At 41.7% G+C, this 26,912-nt stretch overlaps 1 protein-coding gene across 1 annotated transcript in view; it reads left to right on the top strand.

The window, feature by feature from the left end:
- Positions 1–26,912, top strand: part of Ect2l (epithelial cell transforming 2 like) — a 69,044-nt gene that overhangs the window by 36,638 nt on the left and 5,494 nt on the right. Inside the window, exons 8-19 of the mRNA XM_051175343.1 lie at positions 3,449–3,577; positions 5,434–5,526; positions 7,270–7,452; positions 10,531–10,634; positions 13,055–13,180; positions 17,247–17,333; positions 19,089–19,303; positions 20,244–20,391; positions 21,553–21,626; positions 21,723–21,879; positions 22,527–22,592; positions 24,244–24,332. Of these exons, the coding sequence (XP_051031300.1) occupies positions 3,449–3,577; positions 5,434–5,526; positions 7,270–7,452; positions 10,531–10,634; positions 13,055–13,180; positions 17,247–17,333; positions 19,089–19,303; positions 20,244–20,391; positions 21,553–21,626; positions 21,723–21,879; positions 22,527–22,592; positions 24,244–24,332 (1,471 nt within the window). The remainder of the gene's footprint in view (positions 1–3,448; positions 3,578–5,433; positions 5,527–7,269; positions 7,453–10,530; positions 10,635–13,054; positions 13,181–17,246; positions 17,334–19,088; positions 19,304–20,243; positions 20,392–21,552; positions 21,627–21,722; positions 21,880–22,526; positions 22,593–24,243; positions 24,333–26,912) is intronic.

The raw sequence follows: 26,912 nt of genomic DNA, 5'->3' as shown, positions 1-26,912 counted from the left end.
ATTCCTGTAAAGCTTTTCATATTGCAAAATTAAAATTTAAGGAACACCTGTCTTCGTCCCCTAGCCCTGCTAAGAGCAGAGAGAGAGAATGAGAATGTGTCTTGCATGAGTTTTAGTAGTGTTTCTTTTACGAATGTGGGTTCCTTTGTATTTGGGGCATAGATGTTCAGAACTGAGGCTTCATCTTGATGGATTTCTCCTGTGATGAATAAGAAATGACCTTCTACATCTCTTTTGATTGATTTTAGTTTAAAGTCTAATTTGTTAGGTACTAGGATTGCTACACCTACTTGTTTCTTGGGTCCATTTGATTGGAAAATCTTTTCCCAACCCTTAACTCTGAGGTAATGTCTGTCTTTGAGGTTGAGGTATGTTTCATTTATGCAGCAGAATGATGGATTCTCCGTATTCATTCTGTTAGTCTGTGTCTTTTTATAGGCAAGTTAAGACCATTAATATTGAGGGATATTAATGACCATTGATTGTTAATTCTTGTTGTTTTGGATTTGTTGTTGGTGATAGTATTTTGTGTGGATCCCCACTCCCCCCCCCCCCCGACCCCTGCCGTTTTTCTTTTGGCTGTTGGTAAAGTGGGATTATCTATTGCCTATGTTTTTGTGGGTGTAGTTAATTTCCTTGGGTTGGAGTTTTCCTTTCAGAACTTTCTATAGGTCTGGATTAGTTGATATGTACTCTTTAAATCTGGTTTTGTCATGGAATATCTTGGTTTCCCCATCTATAGTGATTGAAAGCTTTGGTAAGTATAGTAGTTGGTCCTGATGGGAGATGTCATTCTGTAAATATGTTTTTCTTATTGGTTAATGAATAAAGCACTTTTGGCCAATAGGAAAGCAAGATAGGTGGGACTAGGAGACAAGGAGAATTCAGGAGGAGGTAGGAAGAGAATCAACATGTAGGACCAAGAGAGCAATACTCAGGATCCTCTATCCAGTAAGATGAGACCACATGGAAATACTTAGATTAATAGAAATGGGTTAATATTTAAGACAGAGCTAGCCAATAAGAAACTAGTAACAGGCCAACAGCTTTATATCTAATACAGCATCTCTGTATGTTATTTGGGGCTGATGCGGCTCTGGGACCAGGCTGGCAGGAAAACATACTCATAACATGGGTTAGCATCAGTGGTCTCTTAGTGTTGGTAGAACACTATCTATTCAGGATCCTCTGGCCTTCAGTTTCCATGGAGATGTCAGGTGTAATTCTGGTAGGTTTGCCTTTATATGTTACATGGCCTTTTTCCTTTTCTGCTCTTAATATTTTCCTTTATTCTGTATGCTTGGTGTTTTGATTATCAGGTGACAAGGGGACATTTTTTGTGGTTTACTCTATTCTGTAAGTTTCTTGTACTTTCATTGGCATGTCTTTCTTTAGGTTGGGAAAGTTTTCTTCAATGATTTTGTTGAATATATTTTCTGCACTATTGAGTTGTGTTTCTTCACCTCATTCTATACCTATTATTCTTAGGTTTGGCCTTTTCAAGGTGTCCCATATTTCTTGAATATTTTGTGTTAGGGATTTGTTAGAGTTAAGATTTTCTTTGGTAGATGAATCTATTTCTCCTAGTGTATCTTCAATGCCTGATATCCTCTCTTCCATCTCTTGTATTCTGTTGGTTATGCTTGCATCTGTAGTTCCTGATCATTTAACCAGCTTTTCTATTTCCAGAATTCCCTCAGTCTGTGGTTTTGTTTGTTTGTTTGGTTATTGTTTTTTCTCTATTTAAAACCTTGCACTGTTTGAAATGTTTCTTGCAATTTTTGGTTTGTCTTTTTTTTCATTTCTTTAAAGAATTTTCTCATTTCCTCTTTTAGGTTCTCTATCATCTTCATGAAGTTATTTTTAGGGTTGTTCTTTGCTGCTGCTTCATCTGTGTTGGGAAGTTCAGGCCTTGCTGGTTTGGAGGCCCAAGACTCTGGTGGCATCATATTGATTTTTCTGTTATTCACTGTGTTCTTGTACTGTTGTCTACCCATCTCTTCTTCCAGTGCTTATCCATGGGGGTCTCTCCCTCTCCTGGTCAGTATGGGGCCAAGGTTCTCTTCCGGTGGGTTCAAACAAGTCAAATACTATGATGGATCTCCTCTTCCAGTGGGTGGTGGTAGGACTAGGGCACTGTCAGACTCTGGATGAGCTGGTCCATTGGGATGGGCTCCCCTGTGCACAGCTCCCAGTCCTGAGGAGGCTCTGAGCAGGGCAGGAGAAGGCAGGCTCCTCCTCTGGGTCATACTTTACCTTTTGATGCACAAAAGCTTTGAGTTTGATGAAAGAACAGTAATTATAATAGTAATGAGCACCAAGACAGATAAATTGGTGTGCACTTACCACCTCTGGCTTATACTGCACAGGAAAGGAATGGTGACATAATTAAGTTGTTATGGGGAGATTAAAAGACCTCATCAATATTTACCCCTTTGGAAGAGGAAGGAGACAATGTTTAAGAAAACTTCTAGCATCTATCCTTCATATATAACTTATATTCCCCTTTGTGTCTAAAGCAGAATTGTTTTAATTGTATTACCATCAAACCTCTATCCACGTTGGATGAGAGAAGAGGAAACAAATCAAATGGTCCAGCTTCCAGAGAACTTGCAAAATAACAGTTTAATAATCTTCTTCTTTGGGCCACTAGCTCACAAAAAATGGCATGGAGACTTATTATTAATCATGAAGGCTAGACATATGTCTAGGCTTGTTTCTAACTAGTCCTTATAACTTAAATTAACCCATATGTTCTTTTACACAGGTCAGTTACCTTTACTCTGTATTGCCCATTCTGTTTCCTCTGCATGTGGCTAACGACTCTGCCTTTCTTCTTCCCAGAGCTCTCTGTCCCGGAAGTCCCACCTAACCTCTTCCTGCCTAGCTAATGGCTATTCAGTTCTTTATTAAACCAATCACAGAGACACATTTTCACACAGTATAAAGGAATATTGCATAAATATGGAAGAATTAGTTACAAATCAGTCCCGAGGAAGTGGGGGGGTAAAGGAGAGTCTGAGGTGATGTTTGCCAACTCTGGGAGTCTTACTTCTGCTCTGCCCTTATTTTTTCATTGACAATTGTGGGAGCTTTTTCTACTTTGGAAATTAGTTGGAAGACCCCAGGACTTGACTGGCCATTCACCTTAAAAATCTGCTCAAGCCCAGTGACCCCAGTGCTGCACAGTGAAGACAGAGACACTATGATTAAAATTGTAAACACCTCATTCACCCAGAGTGCAAAGGAGCCTGCGGCCCTGGCGCTGCTCAGTGGCACTTTTGTGACCCTACCATGGTGCTTCATGAAGTATAGTTGCACTGGAGACCTTGGTTTTTATGGGCAAATACTGTGTTTTGAATTTGTGATTTCATTTTCACAAACTGCTACAAGTTTTTATTTATAATAATGTAACAAACCAATGTTGATATTTTATTTTCTCCCTTAGGCTGTAAGATTTGTATTAAAAATTTACTGTGTCCTGAAGTGAGAGACTTCTGGGAGAAATTGGGAAGCTGTGTGGCCACTGAAGAAGAAGGGGGACGTGTAGACATCTTTGTGCCACTTGGAGCATCAGGTCAGGATCAATATTCTAGAAAGGCAGGGGACGTGTCTCCTTGTGATGTTATTTTGTGTGTTTCTGAGGTGCCTTCACAAATTAGGTCATTTAATGCATGAATCAATGGCTCATTCCTTTTTGCCACTGTAATTATTGCATGGAACACACACACACACACACACACAGTATTTATTTATAATTTATAATTATAAATTATGATCTATAATTTACTTATCTACAGTGTGTTTCATAAGTGAAGTTGCTGTGAGAGTGCATGTGAATATATCACTTCTCTAAGGTATATAAGATCCCAGTGGTGTGCATTTAACTCTTACAAAGCCAGCGAACCTGCTTTTCAAAGTGGTTCTACACCTTGACTTTTCTACAGAGTATGTCTGAGAACTGCCTTGCTCAACATTGTGCTACTTGCTTTAGTTTTTGCCATTCAAGTGGAGACAGAAGCATCTTGTGGTTCTAATTTGCAGTTTCCTACTGAGCCATGACACTGAAGCATCTTTTGATGTCCTTATCCACCATTTAAAAATCTTCTTTAGTGTCTTTTCAAGTATCTTGCACATTTTGAAAAGTATATTGTTTTTCCAGTTGGTGCCTTAGGTTTTCTTTCTCTGGATAATTCTGCTGAACAGCAGAATTTCTTAATTTTGATGAAATCAAATTTGTCATCTTTACTTTTGTAATTATGTTATTGTCATATTCTAAAATTATTTAAAAAGTATATATTTTAAAATCTTAAACCTACAGGTGTTCTGTCATATGTATGTTTGTACCACATGGGTGCAGTGCCCATGAAGGCCAGAAAAGGGCATCATCAATTCCTCCAGAACTGGAGTTAACACAAGGTTGTCAGAATCTGTATGGATACTGGGAACCAAACCTGAATCCTCTGGAAGAGAAATCATTATGCTTAACCTCTGAGCCATCTCTCCAGTCCACATATTTTTAAATTCCTTGCACAAACAAAGATCAAAAAGATCCCTCCTGCACTTCAAAGGAGTTGTTATTTAAGTTTGGCATTTAGATCTGTGGCCCATTTGTTTTATTCCAGAATATGTGGTATGGGTTGAAATTTAATTGATTTTACACATGGGTACCTGTTTTCCCAGTACCATTCCTTGTAAGGCAACTTTTTCTGCCCTAGTGAACTTTATGTACAAGTTCTCTGCAATCAGTTGATAATTTGGACTTATATGTACTCTCTGTCCATGAACTCTTGTGGCCTCCCTATCTGACTTCATTATCAGTGAAAACATTGGGCATCTAACCTCATCGGTTTCTAACATCTTGTGCCTAGAAGCAATAGGGTATTTAGTTTTGGACTACAGCAAATTAAAGTCCCCCATCTGTTATGTAAGTTTCTTCTCAACTAATTCAATCTGTTCACTGAATTCAACAATCCACTCTATATTCCAATCTGTGTCATCAAAGAAGGGGAGGAAATAATGCCACATTATATTTTGACTATTTTGTTCCATCCTGTGTTTATCTGTGTTTATCTGTTTTAACTGTGTTGACTTTCAACAACAATTCTCCTTTACTCAGAATGTTTCATGAAACCCCTGTGAGGTTTTCTCTGTCTTTGGCTTAAATATTCCACACTTGAAGGTAAGCACTTGCTCTAATGGCATGCCCTCTCTCCACATCTGATTGCTTTTTTCTCAGAAATAAGGTATTTGGACAACTGTCTATATTGATAAAAGAGAAATATTAATGAACTCTTTGATAGAAGGATTTGAATTGAAGATGACAATTTCTTACGGTCTTTCTTGGGCAGCCCTGTCTTGCTTCTAAGTAATATTTGGCTGTTTCTGGAGAAACCTGTGAGTAAACTAATGCAAGCTTTTTTGACTGTACAGAAGCAGGCACAGAAGTTCTTTCTCAGCTGTCTCAACTAACTGGCACATTCTTTTCTGCCCCCGCCGGAATCGTGACTGGTTCATACCAACACAGTAAGTGTCTATGAGTGTTGGCTGCTGTGCCCAGTGACATACAGCCACTTCAACATTACTGAAGGACAAAAACTAGTAAAACATGCTCTTTGTCTCATCCTGTCCATCAGCAAGCAGCACTGTACACCTTTGCCGATGTCCACCAATCCCCATCTGCATTCAGCAATTGCTACTCTCTTAGAAGGGATATTGTCCTTTCCATAGCCAAGTCACTTCACATCACAGAATCATTCATCTAGAGGAGTCTTTGCTGCAAATGTTTTGTTTCAAGCCATCATTTACTAAAACCCTCTTTAAAGAGTTCAGTAAAATTGTTCAGTTGCTGGAGGAAGAATGTGTTTTCCTAGGTTTTTATTTATTTATTTATTTATTTATTTTAAAGAATGGATTTGTTTTAATTGGGAACACAAAGTGGGGCTCTCAGGAGCCGGAGACAGGATTTACTGAGATCCATGCTGTAGCATGATCAAGAAGGGAAATGGATCACAAGAGAAAATACAGCTGCAGATACACCTTCACTGACACAATAAATTGGCTAATATTGGCTGACAAGAGAAACATGTGGCTACCTTACAATGTCACTCGTCACTTTCTCTTTGAAAACTCCACTCTTCCTACCAAACAGGGCTTGGCCTGCCTTGGAAATGACACAAACACTGATTCTTTAGTTTCCAAAGGCCATTCATGACCAGGGGGAGTTGGCACGAATGTGACACTTGTAAAGGAAATGTAGGGGAACAGAAAGGCATTGACTTCATAGTTCACACAGTTCTGAAGCAGACATGGCCTGTTCACTGTGGTTCACACAACATCAGCAAACAATGGTACCTGCCGCTCTGTGGAGAGAACTGCCTAACTCAGCGCAGCAAAGAACAGCTATAGCTCCCTTTCTCCTCCTGTTCCTTTCTCTTTCAGTGGTTTCTTCTCACTGTCCTTGTAAAAGAACACATTAGAACATTTTGTACATGCTTGTAGGGACAGGAGAAACAAAATGGACCAGACTATCCATTTGGGTAAAAAACAACAACAAAAAGCCAGTGGGTACTCCATCATGAGGTAATTTTTGCAAGGAGACTAACTTCCTTTCTTTCTTACCCATCCACCATAGCCATGTGGAATATTGTCTTTTCCCGTAATTTGAGGAAGAGATGGGAGTGAGTGCTGTGGGTTGGCCTTGAATGGCATGGCAGGGTGTAGGAAGTGCTGAGTAGGAAGAATTCTCACTTTTAGAATGGAGAGACACATTCTTACTTACATCCATCCACTCTGCTTCCCAAAAGCACCAGACAGCGATTGCATTTCTAATTTCAAGTAGAACATGTCAACCTTATCTGCCATGAACAGACGGGCATTTACCATGTCCTTTTCAAGTTTCTTATTTTACCATTGAAAGCAGGCTGTGGGTCCTCATCTTCTCCTGAGAAAGGATATCATGCCCAGTATAAAGACAACTGAGTTGGTTGTACTTTAAACAAAAAGTAGAAATCCCCTGCCCCAGGTCAAGTCTTGAGCTGGACTTGGAGAGCTGAAGGCCAATGAAAGGCCTTGTTAAAAATAATAGGTGGACAGGACCTGGGAAACAATCCCTGAAGTTGACCTCTGGTCTCTACATATAAGTCCACAAATGTGCATTCACACACATGTGTACCTGTATACACACACACACACACACACACACACACACACACACACACACACACATTCATCTCAAGTCTTTAATAACAAAAGTAAAACTCCTGTCAGTTCTTAGTGACTGGCTGGTGCCACAGCAGGATAGACCGCCTCCTTCTGACTACTTCAGTGAGTCCAAGCTGCAGGTGTGGACCAGCATCATGGACTCCCTGGAAGACACCCTGAAATTGGTGAGGAAGGAGTTAAATCCACTCTTCAAGAACTTGCAGAAGAGCATCAGTGGCCGGATCATAGGTAAGATCTCTGATACTTCCTCTGCAGATCAGACCGGAGCTTATTTATTGCCTGAGAAAATTCAAGACTGAGATGACATAAGCAAAACCCAGCTGTAACACATGCTTGGCCAAACATCATCACCTTGGTTTTCAAACATTCAAGAGAAGCTAGTCATGCTCAGAATGTTGGCACTGACTCTTGTTTTCAGGCTTCTTCATCCTTTTGGTCCATAGGACAGCCCATCTGTTGAAGCTGACTCCTGTTTCTGGGTTCTCTGTCTTATTGGTCCATAGGACAGCCCATCTGCCCTGTACAGAACTTGCTTTTTGCCCAACTAGAGAACTATATCTTTTCCCATTACAACTTCCAATCTGTTAAACACTTCTTACTCATGACATCTATTATACAACTTGTTCTACAGTTCAGTTATTATCTAAAATCCATAATTCACCCAGAATGCCTCAGGTAGATAAGCCCATTCCGGTTCCCCTCTAAGTCTGCATATAAATTATATAATATAATTTTTTCCTTAAACCAAAAAAAAAAAATACTCAGCTTAGTGTTGGGCTCTATGGTTTTTTAATGAGCCTGTTAGACATCACTAAATCAATTTTCCATTCCCTCATCAAATTACCATAGTAATCTTTGTGGAATAATGTACTGTCTAACATTAAATCATAAACCAAACCAGTCCATTCTTTAAAATGAGTTACTTTTGCCATCTGGGTAAATATGTCCCCCATAACCTCTAATCATCTCTTTACATTTTACACATTCTATCTGACTAAGACAGTATCTTTTGAACACTACAGATCTGTGCCTTCCTCCCTCTCCCTGCTATGCACATGAGTGTTCACACAGATATTTTTGTTTTGGTATTTTTCACGTGCCACTGCCTGGCAAACTTTGTGGGTTTTTTGTTTTGTTTTGGGGGGTGTTATTTAAATCTTTTATTCTTATTTTTTTTAAAGATTGTATCAGGGTAGGAATAGAAGACGAGAGAGAGAGAGAGAGAGAGAGAGAGAGAGAGAGAGAGAGAGAGAACATAAAAGAGGGAACCATTATTGGTTTGAAGAAAAAACTGAACCTAAGGAAAGGTCTAGAGACCTACAAGACTGCCACCAACTAACAATTTGAGCAACCGTGGAAAGGCTACGGATAGTGAGATCAACAAATAACTTATCCACCATCATGGAGCCCTCATCTAGTACCTGTTGCTAACAGAAGCAAACACCCACAACTAAACACTCAGTCGAACTAGAATCCAGATGCAGAGAGAGAGAGGACTAGACCAGGTTGCAGAAACACATAGAGACGACTGACCTGAACAAGGAGGAGCTAACGGGCCCCCAGACTGATAGCTGGGAATCCAGCATGGGACTGACTCAGACCCCCCTGAATAAGGGTCTCAGGCAGAAGGACTGAGCAGTCTAAGGGACCTCAGACAGTGGAATCAGGATGTATCCCTGGTACACAAAAGGACCTTGTGGACACATCCCCCATGGAGGGATACTCCCTTAACCTAGAGACAGGAGAGAAGCCCTAGTCCCTACTTCACATGACCTGTCAGATCTACATGACCCCACCTGGATGGCATTGCCCTACAAGTGGAATTGGGGTTGGGGGGATGGGATAGGAGGGTGGTCAGGATGCATGTGATGGGGGAGACAGAATAAGAGGGAAGGAGGGAGAGAGGGAGAGGGAACTGGGATCGACATGTAAAATAATAATAATAATAATAAAGCATTCCAATCGCAGTTCCTCATCCCATCCCTCCTCTCCTACTTCTCTCCCCTCCTTCCCTCCATCCCATCTCCCATCTGTTCCTCAGAGAGAGTAAAGCCTTCCCTAGGATGTTATGAAGTCTGTCCCATCACCCCATTGAGGCAGAACCCCTCCCCCCATGACTAGACTGAGCAAGGTATCTCTCCAAAGAGAATGGGCTCCACAAAATCAGTTTATGCATTAGAGTTTGGTTTTGGTCCTACTGCCAGAGGCTTCATATACTGCCCAAACCATACCAAAGTCACCTGTATTGAGGGGTCCTAGTTCAGTCCTATGCAGGCTCCCCAGTTGAGAGTGAGGAGTCAGTGATCTCTCACTAGCTCAGGTCAGCTGATTCTGTGGGTTTCCCCTCCATGGTCTTGACTCCTTTGTTCATATTGTCACTCTTCCCTCACTTCGATTGTATTGCAGGAGCTCGGCCCAATGGTTAGTTACAGATCTCTGCATCTGCTTCCACACACAGATATTTTGTCCATCAGTATGTTGCACATCTTGCTTCACAAATGCCTTTTGTGTACCTGCTCTATCACATTTAAGAAATATTAAACCAATATTCTTAAATAGTTTAGAAACTATAAACCTACCAGAAGGTGGTGGTACATGCCTTTAATCCCAACACTCAGGAGGCAGAGGCAGGCAGATCTCTGAGTCTGAGGCCGGCCTGGTCTATGAAGTGAGTTCCAGGGCAGCCCGGGCTACACAGAGAAACCCCACTTTAAAACAAACAAAAAACAAAATAAGACAAAAACAACCCCCAAAACAAAAGAAAAACTATAAACCAGGAGAAATAATTTTTCCTTTTTCTTTTACAGATACTGAGGATTAGATAGAAAAATGGAGAAGTAAATATATATATATATTTTTTATGAAAGTGTGCTGGCAATGAGAAATTGATGGGACAAGGTTGCTTTCCAGTAAAAGCATGTAAACATTAAACTGTTAAAACTGAATAGATGTCTTTGCATGTAGGTTATTTTCTCTGAACTTAAAATATTTACATTTGAACACAAGATAAGGGTTGGAATGGGAGATGCTCAAATTTTCACTTGGATCTAACATTTAACTTACATAACATTCAGGGTTTCTTTTATTATTGTCTGAGTCTTAGATTCCATTTCAATATCAGTTTTGCCACACCAAAATCGCTCTGGCTTGTTTCCTATTTTATAATAGAGCTGCTCATGGCAATGATAAAAATTTGTTCCTGTTCCTTGCATTGTTGTCCACTAAAAAAATAACTGTGATGACTTTTTTCTTTACTTCACATGACTCGCATTAAATTAAGTACTGTGCATGTGCCTTACATTTCAGGGCAATTTATGTTTGACACTCTGAGTATGGCCAGCATTCTAAATAACCAAGATACTGCACAGGCCCTGGCGGATGGACTGATGGAGTTGTCAAGAGAAGGGTCTGTAAGTGTTGTTGAAGAAAGAAAACTGGACAAATTTCAACACAAACAAACCCTTCATTTCCATTTGTTAGCTTTTACCAGTTTATCGCTCTGGGACAGAGTTCCTCAGAGAAATTACATCAGTTTATAAAAGCAGGCACAGAGAGATTCTGGGCTCAGGATATGATATGCTAAGCATATAAAACCAAGAAACAGGAGACCTGCTGGGTTATTTAAAGTCTATTAATTTGTGTGCTGTTTTCTGTCTTGTGCTTAATTCCAGTCAGAAGTGACTGCGTTAGAAAACACGTTCATGGTCTTACAGTTCACATACATGTTAGTATGAACCGAGGGATTGAAGTGTGCAACAGATACAAAATGATGATGGGCCAAGGGGGCTAGATGAGAGAGGGTAGGAAAGAAAACACAAGAGAAAAGCAGTTGAGTCAGCACTGGGTGACAGGGATAGTTGGGGGAGTCTCAAGAAATATTTGTATTTCATGGCATCTTGGACAGTTTACCAGAAAGAGTGTACATTTCAAAAGACTGTCAGAGGTTAGCTGACTGGGAGCTGGTGCAGACAGAAAAGTACCTGCTTTGCAAGTGTGACGTCCTCAGTTTGCCCCCCAGAACCTGTGTGAAAGCAATCGAGGTATGGTGACGGATGCCTTACTGCAAGTGCTGCCAGGGAGAGATAGGTGGATCCCTGGGGCTCTGTGGCCAGCCAGCAACGCTTACTTCATGGGTTCCATAGTAATGAAAAAGCCCTCTTTAAAATAAAGAGTGGACAGTGCCAAGATTGTCATCTGGCTTACACACACACCCACACCCCCCCCCCACACACACACACCACAGTCCATAGGCTCCCTTTCTCACAACCTCAAAGATATCTATGAAGCAGGGAAATGAACAGATATTTAGGGTGATTCTGGAATAAGAGGAGACAATTTACTCTTCAGGGCCCGACTCCCTTCTGCTATGGTGATTCTACCATTTAAACATGATCTCTGCACACATGCCCTCTCCTTGCTGCTGTCTGGTTTCCCTTGGTTTTCTGGTCTCTGTGTTGAATGGACATGGGTATTCATAGAGACCCAAAGGCCTGGAAAGATCCTGCACGTTGTCTCAAACCCCAACTGGCTAAGCCTGTTTGGTGGAGGAAGAAGTATATATGACATGTGTTGATGAGGCTTGAACCCACAGTGTGAGAGGGAAGCAGGCCCCATGGGGAGTTGATGTGTTCCCCTAGAGTGGTGCTGCCCTACCTCTCTCCTGGGCTTGCTTCCTTCCCGAAAGACCACAAGACCCTTGTTGACCATTTCCTTGTGTTGCTAAGGGTTGTTGTGAGCCACTTGTACTCTAAAGATCTTGAGAGATCCTTCCACAAGACCTTGATTAAGGAAAAAAGCTGAGAGCCAAGAGTGTATCTGCTAACCAGAATAGGGGATGAGGAGAAGTGTACTAATATTAACTGAATAGCAGTTTCTTTGTTTTCTAGTTATGATTTAAGTAGAGAGCTGAAAAGTCTGTTAGAAATGTGTCCTATCTTTTTCCTGTATCCATGTGTAGTGCATGTATATATGTGTGTGTGTTGTGAGAATACTATCTTAACTCGGTAAAGATATGTTACATTTGTTTATGCTGTGGAATATTACTTTAACTGTGTAAAGGTGTGTTACTTTTCTTATGCTGCATTTGTTTAATTATGTAAAGATGTGTTACATTTGTTTCACCTTTCCTGTAAGGCACCTGATTGACCTAATAAAGAACTGAATGGTAAATAGCTAGGCAGGCAAAGGATGGGTGGAGCTGATAGGGAGAGATCTAGGCTCAGAAGGAAGGAAGAGTAAGAGAAGGAGGAGAGAATGAGAGACATTCCTGGGGCAAGAAGTCAGAGAGCTACCAGCCAGACATGAGAAACAGTGAAGTAAGATAGATATACAGAAAGAAAGTAAAAAGCCCAGGGACAAAAGGTAGGTAAAGAAAACAGGTTAAGTAAAAAGAGCTAGCCAGAAAAGAACTAAGGCCAAGCATTCAAAACTAATAGTAAGTCTGTGTCATGACTTAGGAGCAGGTTGATGGCTCCAAAGAAAAAACCTGGTAACATGTGTGTGGTGGTGGTGGGGGGGGGGGCAGAGGTTGGTATCAGGTGTTTTCCTTGATCATTTTCTGCCTCATGTTTTGAGACAGGATCACTCACTGATTCAGTTAGGCCAGCTGGCTATTGAGCTCTGTGGATCCATCCAAACACTCACCCAGGGTTATAGGCATGTGATTCCAGAGCGCAGTTTTTCCTTGGGGCCAGTATCAGAACTCAAGTCTTCAGGCTCACATAGCTCTTTACCAATTGAACCCCAGCCTATGTTCTCTTTCCTGTAGTTTGTTTAACATATCAGATAACTATTTTAAATAGAATTTTTTGGGGGTGGTGTCATTTCTCAGGACAAACCTCTGGAATTTTTGTCACAATTTCTGCTGAAGAAATCTAGGAAAAAGAAAGAGGAATTTGAAGAAAAGGATATTCTGATAGAATGTGACGTAAAAGTAACATCAGATCCACTCATGAAGGTAAAAGTTGCTGTTGCGTTTTTATGCCATGGTGCTTCTCTGTAGAGGGAGGCTCCCATGGGAAAGAGATTCTTCTGAAGGATGATGGCTTTCCTGGAAAGCTTCCAGCTGCTGATTGTTTCAGGAAGATCATTGTCATGGACTATGGTTAAATGGGTTGTTTTGTGGCATTCTATGTGAGTGGCATTTTAGTCAGTTCAGAACATGAGCTCCTTCCCTGGTACTGCAAGAGATCAGAGGCATCAGATCCTGGGAACTCCTTTTGCAGAGCACTGGGGTTTGGCTCCTGGTACTCACACAGAGGCTCACAGGCATCTGAAACTCCAATTCCAGGGCATCTGAATCTGACACCCTCTTCTGACCTCCACAGGCACTAAGTACACACATGATATGCATACACACATGCAAGCAAAACACTCATGCACATAAAATAAATATAAATCTTTAGGTGGGAGGTGGTGGTGCATATCTTTAATCCCAGCACTTGGAAGTCAGAGGTAGGTGGATCTATGTGAGTTCAAGGCTAACCTGGTCTACAAAAGTGAGTTCCAGGACAGGCTTTGTAGGGAAAAAAAAAAAAAAAAAAAAAAAAAAAAAAGTAGCAGGAGAAAGACATCATGCAATAGAGTTCAAGTGGAGGTTTTTTTTTGTTTTGTTTTGTTTTGTTTGGAAAGGGATCATAAAAAGGGGGAAAGGGATGGGGGAGACTAGCCTCCAGGGACAGGAGCAGTAGGAGAGAGGGAGGGAAGGAGAAAGGGAGGGAGGGAAGGAGGAAGGGAGGGAGGGAGGGGAGGAGAGAGGGAGGAAGGGAAGGAAGGAGGGAGGAAGGGGGAGAGAGGGAAGGAGAGAGAGCAGGATGGGAGGTGGTCAGGGCTCTTTTTAAAGGGAACATAGTGAATGTACACTAGTGGCTGCAGCTGAGGGCATATCTTGTCAGAACCCCAAGGGCAGGCCAGTAAAGATGCCTGAATACTAAGGCTCCAAAGCTACACAGAGAAACACTATCTCAAGAAACCAAAGTAAATAATAAAACAAACAACCAAGAAAAAATAAATCTTTAAAAGGAGAAAGAGTAGGAGGAGGGGAAGAGGAGGAGGAGAAAAAGGAGGAGAAGGAAGAGGAAGAGGAAGGAGGAGAAAGAGGAAGAGAAGGAGGAAGAGGGAAAGAAAGGGAGAAAGAAGCAGCAGCAGCCGGGATGAAGTAAAGCTCCTGCACGCACACCACAGGGCTGAATCTGAAGTGTCAGCGTGCAGGCGACCATGCATAGTACGCTGGTACATCAGATTTTGATTGCTGTGAAATACTTGAAACAATGGAAGGAGACAGATTGTATGTCAATGGTCTCTGAGGTTTCAGCCCAGTCATGTAACCCTATTGCTTTGGGGCCTGTGGCCAGACAGTTCATCATAGTGGAAACATGAGATGCAGAAGAAACAGCTCGCCTCCAGATGAACCAGGCAGTGAAAGCTAGTGGGATAAGGAAGGCAAGCCAAGGTCCCCAGATCTCAGGAGTGTGCCCGCATGACCCAACGTCTGATCACTAGGCCCCACCTCCCAACTACAGGACAGTGACTAGTTTTCAACACATGGTTGGTCTTTGAGGGACATCTGAGGACCAAGCAATAGCGGGTGGTTTTCTACGTTAGAGCAAGCTGCCTTATGCAAAGAGGTTGCACTATGATTCTGCAGGGTTCGGTTGTCCTCGTTTTAAGCCAGTGTGAGTTTGCTTCTTATTTTACATCTGCAGCTGCTTTCTCCTCTAGAGCCACTGGTGTCTCCATTGCCCCAACAAAGTGATGGTTTCCTGGCTATAAATAACTAGCGCTGAATTTGTTTTAAAATGAAGTGTTCTACTCCCAGGGAAATTCTGAAGTGTTTTTTTTTTTTGTTTGTTTGTTTGTTTGTTTTTCTTTTCCTTCAAAATTTAAAGGTCCCCTCCCCAAGCCAAAAGTAAAAAAATATACCAGGCTGGCATGAGACAGTCATACACGGAAAAAGCAGGGAGTCCCTGGAGTAGACAGGTGCTCTAGGGGTATAGCCTGCAGACCAGGAGGGAGCTGCGGATGGACGCTGCTCAGGGACCACTTCCTGTACCAAAGTTTCTGCCTGTTGTATAAATGGTTGACATGACTGCTCCACGGTGATGTTAAGGGGAAGATTTTGAGAGAGAGAGAGAGAGAGAGAGAGAGAGAGAGAGAGAGAGAGAGAGAGAGAGAGAGAGAGAGATGGGGAACACAGAGAGAATAGCAGGGTTATAAGGATGAGTTGCCATGGGGGGATGGGGCAGCCCATGTGCTGGAGTGGGTGTTGGGTAAAGGAGAAAGTGAGAAGGGCTAGGATGGCTGTCAGGGCTTTAAAATGTGGACAGGCCAGCATGAGCTTTGGTATGCTAACAGGCACCACAGGTAGCCATTTGTCCCTTCTAATAGAGGTTAGGGAAAAGACTCCTTTTCATAGATGGGAACCTGTTTCACAAGTTCCTGAGGAATTCTGGCTTTTATCTAACTGCCAGAAATCCTCCTATAGTTCAGGTTGAGCTCATTTCTGGGTATTTGGACTGCTTTTTGGAGTTTGGGGAATGGGAGTTGCCTTTGGACCTGACAGCTGCTATATAACATCACAGAGCTATATAATACATTCATTTTTCTACTGATTAGGTAAAAGGGGTCTTGTTTGAAAACTGATCTTTATAACCAGGCCTAAAGGTGTGTGTCTGTAATCCTAGCATTTAGGAGGTTCTAGGAGGGTCAAGAGTTCAAGGTTAGCCTTAGCTAGAGAGCAAATCTAAGGAGAGCCTAGGATACCAGGGACTCTGTCTCAAGGAAACAGGACAAGCAAAGCCTCAAACAAGGTGATGTTTGTTCTCCAACTGCTCCCAAGGACAGCAAGGGATCTCTACTAAGAATTTTACCCTTGAGTAGGGAGGGCAGCAGTCAGACTGCTATTCTAGCCTTCCAACGGGAACACAGGGCTATTGTTCCATTGCTAGAGGAGCCCCTGGGATGCTTGCTGCTCAGGTAACCCGGGGACTTTTTAATTTTGATATGCTGATTTATAGGCAGACTGCAAGACCCAGTAAGGAGAGGAAAGGTCACATTTAAATGTGAAAGAAGACAAATCTTGGAGGAGTGTGTGAACTATTTTATGACACTTTATCATGAGTTGAGAAAAGAGGTGAATTTTATAAAGTGTTAGAGCCTGTTCTCTCTAGCATCTTCAAAGTGAGATTAGCCACTTCCCAGCAGCTGTGAAGGAAGAAACAGGTCCCACTCTCTGGAGTGCCTACATTTTTTCAAGCTTTGGGAATCCTGAAGGACAGGACCCCTGCGCCCCCTACCCCCACCTTTTAGGGAAGAAGCTAGAATTTAGTTTTTAAGTGTAGTAGCTCAAAGGAATCTAAAGGCTGTTTATATTTTTAAATTTTGTGTGTATACTTGTGTGCATACAAGTGTGCGCATGTATACATACATGTGTGGAAACCAGGCTGGTGAGTACCTTCTGTTGTTCATGTCTGTCTGTCTGTCTGTCTATGTAGAGACAGGGTCTCTCATTGAGCCTGGAACTTGTTTTGGATAGATTGGTTGACCATCAGACCCTCCCATTTCTTCCTCCTAAGGCTGGGATTACATGTGAACACTATTAATTACCCACTGACCAGCTCCAGATTCCCTAAGGCAGGGGTTTTCAACCTTCCTAATGCTGCAACACTTCAGTACAGCTCCTCATGCTGTGGTGACCCCCAGCCATAAGATTATTTCATTGCTATTTCCTAATTGTAATTTTGCTATTTTTATGAATTATAATATAAATATCTAGCATGCAGGATATATGTGACCTCCCCCCCAAAGGGTGGAGACCCACTGGCCTAAAGGCTGCTATTAAAAACATCAATCTTAACTTTAAGAGAGGCACCACATTTGTCAGATGCTTAATTCAGTGTGTCTAGGGACCTTGCAATGACAGCTGAAAGCAGATAGCCTCCCAGGGCTTGTATGTGCAGTACTGAATAGGCTTTCAGGAACTACAGGACCCAACTCCAAGTAACCAAGTTCCATTTCATCTACAGCAAAGAAGTGCCATAGAAGGCAATTGTCAGGATGAAAAGTCTAGTCCACACCAAAGGGACCTGAACATGGAAGTGCTGGTTAAGCTGGTAAGCCACCAATTAGGAATTTAACAATGTTGTCACTGACAGAGAAGGATCATTTATTTACCGTGACTAGTTCTTTGTTTTCCTTGGAAACATCCCTTAAAGAGAGGAATAAACAACCAAATACATAACTGAATTGGAGGAAGACCCAGTTGGTAGATTTTTTTTTTCCTGGTAGCTATGCTATGGACTCAGAAGTTGATTCAAAGGACGAGGCATGGCATCTGGGGAAAAAAAAAAAAACCAATCTGTGTATGTGACCCTATGATTTTCTATGATGAGGACATCGTTTAAAGAAAAGACATATGATCATGAAGGTTTGAAGTTTTTAATTAGCTCATCAAACTCACAGGCTGACTTCCAAAGTTTCCTCTAGTCAATACATGTGAAGTGTTCTGTCCTGGGGGATGCCAGACATGCAGAGGCCCTTCCTGCTGCCAAAATTCACAGCACACACACATTATTTTGCAATATTCAACATGGTTTCACATTTGTTTATACTAATTTTTCCAAAGACTCCAAAGAAGATGTTAGTTCCAGAGTTTTACAATGAACACCTGAGTTAGAGAAACTCAGTGATTCATTTAAGGTTAGACTCTGAGAGAGAGAGAGAGAGAGAGAGAGAGAGAGAGAGAGAGAGAGAGAGAGAGAGAGAGAGAGGAGAGAGAGAAATGTAGTTCTGCAGCCTTGAGCTCAGACCTACAGATCTTTAGAGCCCCATCCTTGGAAGCAGGGAGTGTCCAGGGAAGGTCTTTTGCTACAGATTGCTCACTAGAAATCAGCATGGAAGCCATCACAAATGGATGGTAGCAACTGCCACAGCCTTCAGATCATTGGGATTATACTATACACCTGTACTATCATACCTGGCTAGGATTAGTTTTTTAAAATTGTTTTTGACCATGCTAGAATGTGAATCCAGAGTCATTCATAGAAGTGCTCTGCTAGCTCTTGCTTTTTTTAGACAGGGGTTTGCTATATGGCCTAGGCTTTTAATTCACAATCCTCTTATCCTGTGAGGCCTACCAAGTGCCAGGATTACAGATATGTGTACACATGTCCTGCCTAGGACTTTTTTTTGGGGGGGGACAAATTTAATTCTACTTAAAAGACAGATTGTTCTATGCAGAATTGTGTGGAAATTTGGAGGTTGGGATCTAGGCCCAGAGCCTGGTGGTTTAGGCTCAAATGTAGCATTTGCTTAGCATGTACAAGACTGGGTTTAATCTCCAGGGCCAGAAAAAAAAGTCTTGTTTGCTAGTGAGAAGTAGAAAACAAACAAACAAAACAACAACAAAAAAACCCACTGAAATTGTCCAATAGAACAGGTATGTAAGGACTTTTATGCTGTTCTGTTTACAGAGAGAACATACAATCATTTCTAGAATAGAAAGGTAGGAGAGGAAGGGGCGATTTTACAGGGGTATCCCCCCAATCTATGTCAACCAAGACATCTTGGGCTATTTGTAGGGAGAGGGAAATAAGCATGTGCACATAAAATGGGCACTTCATGTACGGTTCTTTATGCTATCCCAGTGGATGAGGGAGAAAGAGCAGAAGACACTCGAGCAGGTGGACCACCACCAGCTGTCTGTCTCAGCTCATTAAGCTTCTGGGTGGCTTCTTCTAGATCTACACCATTGCCACCTTCCCTTGATGGCCCCTCTTGCCTAATCTCCCTCTTCAGGCATCCTGCAATGGGCCCTTGCTGAGGGCTCAGTCACTACATTTCTCCTGAACTCCTGATGTTTTCTGCAGGAGAGAAAGCTCCAGATGGACTCAGTAGAGAAACGAACCCGAGTTGTGAGGGAGCTTTTACAGAGTGAGAGACAGTATGTGCAGATGTTGGGAATCGTGAAGGATGTGTACGCCAGGCCCCTGAGGGCAGCGCTCTCCTCAAACAGAGCCATTCTGAGTGCCTCCAATATACACATCATTTTCTCTGATACTCAACGAATCTTAAATCTCAACAGGTAAACCCTAAGATAAATTCTTTAAGGTGTACTCCCCAGATGGTGGGAAGAGAATGCTTTGTCTCAAAAGTCCCACCATGCCTCGGCCATTCTCTATCTTTGTGGGGATCCCATTACCTGGAAGAGCAGAGAGTCTTCTTTGCATGTTACTTGACAGCTACAACCAGCAGTGATGGCTCCCAGTGCTACCCTAGCCCCAGGTTACAACAACATGTGCAAAAAAAAAAAAAAAAAGACTTCAATGCCTAGGCATTCTGTAATCAATAGACCGCTCACAAAAAAGTCCATGGGAAAGAGTCAACAATATCTAATTGAATGATAGGACAGGAACACAAGAGTGCTTTTCCATTGTGGGTTTCCTATTTGCATCAAGAGATTGAGAACAATGGTTTCTACCCATAGTGAGGTTAGATGAGCCAAGTGCCAGTCTAAGTCAATTTCTACAGCTCTGGAGAGAGTCCCTCACCTTTCTGGGCCCAGCTCCTACCCAGTGACAAGGTTTATGGGAACCTCTTTGTTTTCATGGCCTGGAATGGCTGAGAAGGATCACCTTGGATCAGGAGAGTATGAGGGCTATATGCAAGTTAAAGGTTAAAGGCCAAGAAGCTTTTAAAGGCACCATTTTGCTCAGAGGACTGTGAGGATGTCCACAGCTCTGGCTCTCTGAGGGTGGGACATTCCAAAGCAGTTCTACTGTGAGAAGCTGGATTCTGACAAGAAATCAATAAAGATGGGATCCTGGACAGCCAACCTCTTCCCTCACTACCCAGCTCCCCCATCCTGTCAAATCCAGATTTCTCTGTGGTAAGGCACTCAGCTGGTCAAGAGCAAGTCCTACCTCAGAACACTGGGCAGAGAAGCCTATACCAATGAATGTGCTGCTTATGTTTAGAGGTTCTCACAGGCTCCTATTTCAGTATACAATCTTGTCGTGTTGTAGAGAATTTCTAAATAACCTAAAAGACAGACTCCAGGAATGGAGCCCAGCCCAGTGTGTTGGAGAAATATTCATAAAGTTTGGAAGGGAGCTGAATTCATATACCAATTTCTTTAACAACTATCCAGTTGTTCTGAAAACCATCGAGAAGGTAAGTTACCTCCATGCTAACCCTGTACAGCCCAAAGGACTGAAGTAAATGAGAAAGGGTGCTTCTCAGCAGCCCCTCTCCAGTTCCCTCTCATGTACTTGAAGCTTCTTGATGACAGGGACCTGACATAGAGGCTAACACAGTGGTGGACACTGTGTCATCCTTATCTATATTGCCAAATTTTCATGCACCCCAGCCACCATGGCTCAGTGACAGGACATTAAACAATGAAGCTAGAACAAGAGTTTGTACTCAGAATGTTCTGCTTCTGCAGTGCCACGGGCAGGAACACACAGGGTTGCCTCAATGGATACCTTGACCATGACTTTAGATGTTTGAGGACAAGAATTAGAGCAAAGAGTGTCATCAGAAACAAACCAGTGGCAAAACTTTTATAGCCATGTAAAACAGATACCTACTTCATTAGCATAGTGAGTGCATACAGCTGTTCAGTACATTTAGCTATGGTAGCTGTTATTATTTCAACACCATCAAATCTTTTAAGCCTTGTGATTGTTCACAGGTATAAATGGCCTTATTCCTAAAATATTCTTGGGGATTGAAATCAGTAAATCTTGGACTCAGACATTAGCAATATTGACATCTTTTAGAAATATACAAATGTATAAATCCTTGTAGAGGATACAATTTCACAGACATACCAGTGGTGATAAAGGAGTACATTTGAAATAGTGAAATTCTTTTGTAATATCACCCTGGAAAATATGGATGACAGCAGCATTAAAGGTGACTGTCAGTGATAACCAAACTCTTACAGAAATAAAGATTTATTACATAGCAGGCTCTGTAGGGGTGGGATTCGGTCCCTTCACTATGAGCTGGGTCTTCTATCCATTTTACAGATGAGAAAGTCAGGTAACTTGGATAAAGTCACCTACTCAATTTATTCTAGTTCTAATCCAATGCTACCTTAATTATAAATCTCTCTGTTGATTAAGTTAGGGGGATATGGGTAGGTCTGTGGTATAATTACAATACTGGAGTTTCTATATTAGAACACATGAATAGTACTGTTGATAGTTAGGTTAGATGGAGATGCTGCCTTCTTGCTTTGATATTCTGTAGCTCACCACTTGCTGGTGGAACTCAAGGCTTTATAACTGTCTGAAAAGTTTTGACAATGTAACCCTCACCTTTTAGTGCAGAGAAATGACACCAGCATTCAGAGCTTTCTTGAAGAGGCATGATAACACCCCTGTTACCAAAATGCTGAGGTGAGTTTTCAGGGAGAGCACAGCAAGGCACTCAAGGACAGGCCCTCAGAGACCTACAAGTAGCAACCAGGGCACCCTACCCTATGCCCTGTACAGCCTGCCAGAACTGCTTCTGTACCCATCCCGGAGATTTGAAGAATATGTTCACCTTCTCTATGCTCTGAGACTCCATACTCCCGCAGAACACATAGACCGTGGGGACCTGACCACTGCAATTGATCAAATAAAAAGATATAAAGGCTACATAGATCAGGTGGGTTGCTGATATGCATGTGTGCCCTTCAAAATATTTCAGTCTTTTGTGGTAATCTCACTTGAAGACCCTGAGATGTTCTTTTTTGTAGTTGTCTTTTAGACAGGGCCTTGTGTGTCCCAGATTGGCTTGAACTTGATATGTAACCAAGGATCACCTTGATCTTCTGATCTTCCTGGCTCCCTCATTTCTGGAGTGCTAGGATTACAGATATTCCCTGATATTCCTAGGTAATACAGTGCTTGGGCTCAAGCCCAGGGCTTTGTGTATACTAGGTAAGCACTCTGTCACCTGAGGCACATCCCCATCACCACTTCTAGTGTGAAAGTATATAAAATATGGGTTTGTATAGATAACCAAAAGGAAAGTCAAATGTAGAATCTTTTGCTTCCAAAGCTGTTTCTTTAATATAGCAAGTCACTTTACTGACTTAGCAGTTACAGCACTCACCATTCCCTATGTACTGTGAAGGCACATCACACCCTAAAATGATCTTTCTCTGAACAGTTTTGTTTACTTCCCCTTGTTATTAAAACACCAGGGCCAGAAAATTGTTATTCTATTAAAGCACCAAGCCCTTCACCAGGTATCACAAAATATTAATAAAAAATGTCATGACCTTTGCCTAATACTACCTTGTATTCTAGATAAAGGAAAACATCAAAATGAGAGAGCAGCTATCTGATGTACAGACAATCATCTCAGGATGCCCTGTACGTATGCTGTTTCTTCTTCATCTCACACTCATGAGTACAACCTTGTCACTGCCAAAGAGACTACAGATCCTGAGGCAGCTAAACATTGTGGGCTGCTGTTACTGCTAAGCACCGCAGGCTTCCATGTAACACACTCCTGTCATCTGAATTAGAAAATGCGTATGTGAGTTGTACCCTACCCTATGTTTGGGACTGTCCAAGGCTGTAGTTCCTTGTTTGGTGGGACTCTGATCATGACTCCTTGTGAGCTGAGCATGGTCATGTGTTCTACACGATCTCTGTCTTGTCTGACAAAGTTCTTGGTGCAAGACTCAGCGCACTGAAGATGTCCACACACTGGAACTCCCCGGTTAACCTTATCTATCACTTGTAAACTCTTCTATTCACCTTTATCTTCTGACTCCCCTATCACCCAAGTCATCTACCATACACACCTACTTCCCATTCGTTAATACTGTAGCCTCTTGCCATTGCTCTTTGAACATAAGCTTTATTCTCTGAAATTGCCTTCCTTCCCTACTTCACTGGATAAGTGCCATTAGCCCTTTCAAAGTTAGTCAGGAGCTGTGGTGATGTTTCATCAGGCAAGAGCTCTTGCTCCACAAGCATGAGGACATGAGTTTGTCTCCAGCACTCACATAAAAAGGCAAGCAGTCCACACAGAGACACCTATAACTCCACTGCTGTGAGGGAGGAGACAGAATTGCTGGTGCTAGCTGGCTGCCAGCTCAGTTCTAGGTTTACTGAGACCTTGTCTGAAGGGAATAAGGCAGAGAACAATAGAGCAGGACAACTATTTTCTTTCTCTGCCCTTTGTGTGTGAGTGAGAGATCAGTTATGTTCTTAGATTATCTAAGTTCTCTTGGTCTCTGGCTAGCTTTTCCCTCAGTGTTCTATATCCCCATGGACAGTCCTGTCATGTGGCCTTGGATCCATCTATTCACAGACTCCACCATGTGTGAACTTTGACTTGTTTTCTGGTGTCTCACATTCAGCAGGAGCTAGATATAGATAATGGAAGTACTAATTAATTAGAAATACTGTTACTTGGTCAAATTAGAGAATCAGGAGGATGTAGTTTTGTTTCAATTTCTATCTTCATGTCTTGGCAAACAAAGAGAAGTGTGGTTGGTTGGACTCCAAAAGTATGATTCTTAGAACTCACAGGATTTCACTTTTGGGTCTCCGTGCACTCTTACAAGGCATCCCCATGGCCAGAGCAACACATGGGCCTACTTCATAATCTTACTAATTCATTTGCCTTTCTTTTTTTTTTTTTTTCTGGAGCTGAGGATCGAACCCAGGGCCTTGCACTTGCTAGGCAAGTGCTCTATCACTGAGCTAAATCCCCAACCCCTCATTTGCCTCTTTTTATTGGTAGTTCCTTTCACCCCTCCCTAACTTTGTTTTCTGACAGTAGGAAGAGTATATACAAAGAAAATACCTCAGCTTTAAAAAACCCATGGCCTCAAATACTGTTTTCCTTGTCAGTTTGGTTTGCTAAAGGAAGCTCATATTATAAAGAAAAGACAGCTTTCTACTACCATTCCAAGTTCTAGTCGACATCTGCATGCCATGGGATGTAGAACATTTGTTTCTGCACTAGTGGGATTTCAAATAATCATACACCCTACTTTTTATTTTACAGACTCTATCAGAAGTAAACAGATACCTGCTTGGGATCCACGATGTAGTTCAGCTTCATTGCTGTGATGAGACAATGGACTTCTCTTTAAGGTGAGCAGCTATCAGCTGAGGCTGTGAACACCTTGAAAGCAGTAACTGTCTTGCTCATTGCTCACCCCTGGCATTCAGTACCATGCTTGACCTTGAATGCAGTCAAGAGAACCTTTGCACTGAATCAAAATCACTCACATATGCCTCAAGGTGATGTACAACACTTTATCATTGTTTGCATTCCAGATGGCTCCTTCATAGAATGAGAAAACAGTGTCTGCCAAACCTAGAAATTCCATACTAGACCTCAAGGTTGGTCAGTTTCCTAATGAGATCAGATTCAAGTATTGTAGGAGCGCACACCAATATTCTGCTAAAAACCGAGAATTATTTGATTATCCTTAGATAGCTGTTCAAGTTAACACTGAAAATGACTTTACCATATTTACTTTGCATAATGCTCAGAGATGTGTAGGAACAGATGGAAAAATGCCAAAGTCCATAAATTAGTCCTCCTATTGCTCTTTTAGAACACGAATGGACAAGTGTTTCTATGAAGTTCTAAGAGTAAATATTTAGAAGTTCCTGGCCACATGAGGTTTATGGCAATGACATTTTCTGTTGTAGCACAAAGACAGCCACACAGCACACAGTACTCTATTCATAAACAGTACCATTATATAAATGAACAGCTGTGGCTATGTGCCAATAAAACTTTATTACAAAACAGTTTTTCTGATAACGGCTTTAGAAAATGGTCAGTGTTTTCAGTATTGAGGGTAAAGACAAATTATTCAATACACAGCAAACAAACAGAAAGGAGGCTCTTTTACTTCAATGACTTATTTCAGCAGACATCTAAAGGTGCCAGGCAGTGGGTAGGTAGTTTCTTTCACCCCTATCCCCACCTGGTTAGATCTTGAATGAAAATCAAAGGCCATGAGAAAGACCCGAGTTAGATCCCCAGAACTGACCATGGAAGGAGAGAACTGACCTCTGCCAAGTTTCCTTTGACTTCCCACATGCTTGGTGGCACACCCCTGCCCCCAAACAAATCAATGTAAACAAAAGAGAAACCAAATCACAAGCGTCTTTTGCCTCAGTGACTTAGCATTTCTGTTTTTTGTTGACTGTTGCTGGTTTGTAGCAATGGCTAAGAGCTTTAATAGTGAGATGAAGCTGGCTCTGACCCCACAGGTCTAAAGAAGCTGGCATGGTGGTAGACAGGCTAGCTGATCCAGGCTGGGTTACTCCATTTTTATATATTGCTTCTAAAATGGCCTTCATGTCTTCATGTAACTACTGGCAGTGTTACCTTAATTTTGGTTTGAGATACTGTCCATTATGTTGGAAGAAAAATTTTGCTGGCTATGGAATTGTAGGTTGCTGGGGGTTTTCTTTATTTTCACACCATTTTATTTGTGCTTGGTCAGTTTTGAAGAGAAGTCAAATAAAGTTCTTATCCTTGTTCCTCTAGATTTTCATTGTTCTTTGTAGTGAAGTTTGTCTTTTGAGTTTCTTTTTTAATTTACTCACTTCTATTTTATGTACATTGTTGTTTTGCTATGGGTGTCAAGTTCCCTGGAACGGGAACACAGTTGTGAGCTGCCAGGTGCTGGGAATTGAATTCAAGTCCTTTGGAAGAACAGTCAGTGCTCTTAACCATCGAGCCATGTCTCCAGCCCCTTTTAAGTTTCTAATAGAGTGGTGTTATGTGTAGAGATTTATTGGGTTTTTGGAACTTTCTGGAATATGTGTGTTTGCACATATTCATGGGAGTATATGTATGTGAGTTTCGTATACAGAGGGCAGATATGAGTGTTGGATCTGGAACCACAAGCTGTGATTAGCCATGGTGTGGGTGCTGGGAACTGAACTCAAATCCTCTGGAAGAACAGCAGGCAACCACTGAGATGCTCTAAGCAGATTTGAGTGTTTCTCCCATTCTTTCCTCTCTTCCTTATCTGGTATTCCCATGGCATGTATGTATGTTTTGTTTTGCTTTTCAACTGTCCAGCTTCAGTCTGCTCCTGTTTCTCCGTTTAATACTTTCCCCCTCCCTCCCATGTAAATCTAGAAACTGAATTTCTGGGGCAAAAGATAAATACAAGTATAACTACATAATGGAAATTCAAACCATTTAAACACCAGCGATTTTTGAGTATGCTTATTTCCTTGAGACTTCATCAGTATTATTTGTTATGAAATAATGAGTGTTGATTATTTGTATGTAAAACAAACTCAGTGAATTTTTAGTTTAAATGAAAAAAAAAAAAAAAGACTTTTCCCCTCACACATCTTCCAGCTGACCACTCCTAACTCAATTACAGTCTCCTCAAAAGCCCACTATGGGATTCTGTTACATTTCTTTTATTTTTACCACTTCCTTTGACTTTGCAACAATTTCTATTACTCTATTACCTAGTTGTTTTCTTCTATTTCATCCATTTTTTCCCATTAGATTTCTTAACATATTAACCATGGTTAAATTCCTAATTTGAATGTTTCAAAATCTCTGTCATATCCATGTCTGGTTCTGATGCTTGCCATCTCTCTTCTCTCAGCCTTTTGCCTCTCAGCACACCTCAAAACTTATTGAAAGCTAAACAAAACAAAAAAACATACATACAACCAAAATAA

The sequence above is a fragment of the Phodopus roborovskii genome, unplaced genomic scaffold (genome assembly GCF_943737965.1).
Source record: "Phodopus roborovskii unplaced genomic scaffold, PHOROB, whole genome shotgun sequence".
In the NCBI taxonomy this organism is placed as follows: domain Eukaryota; kingdom Metazoa; phylum Chordata; class Mammalia; order Rodentia; family Cricetidae; genus Phodopus; species Phodopus roborovskii.
This window is presented reverse-complemented; position numbering and strand designations above follow the sequence as displayed.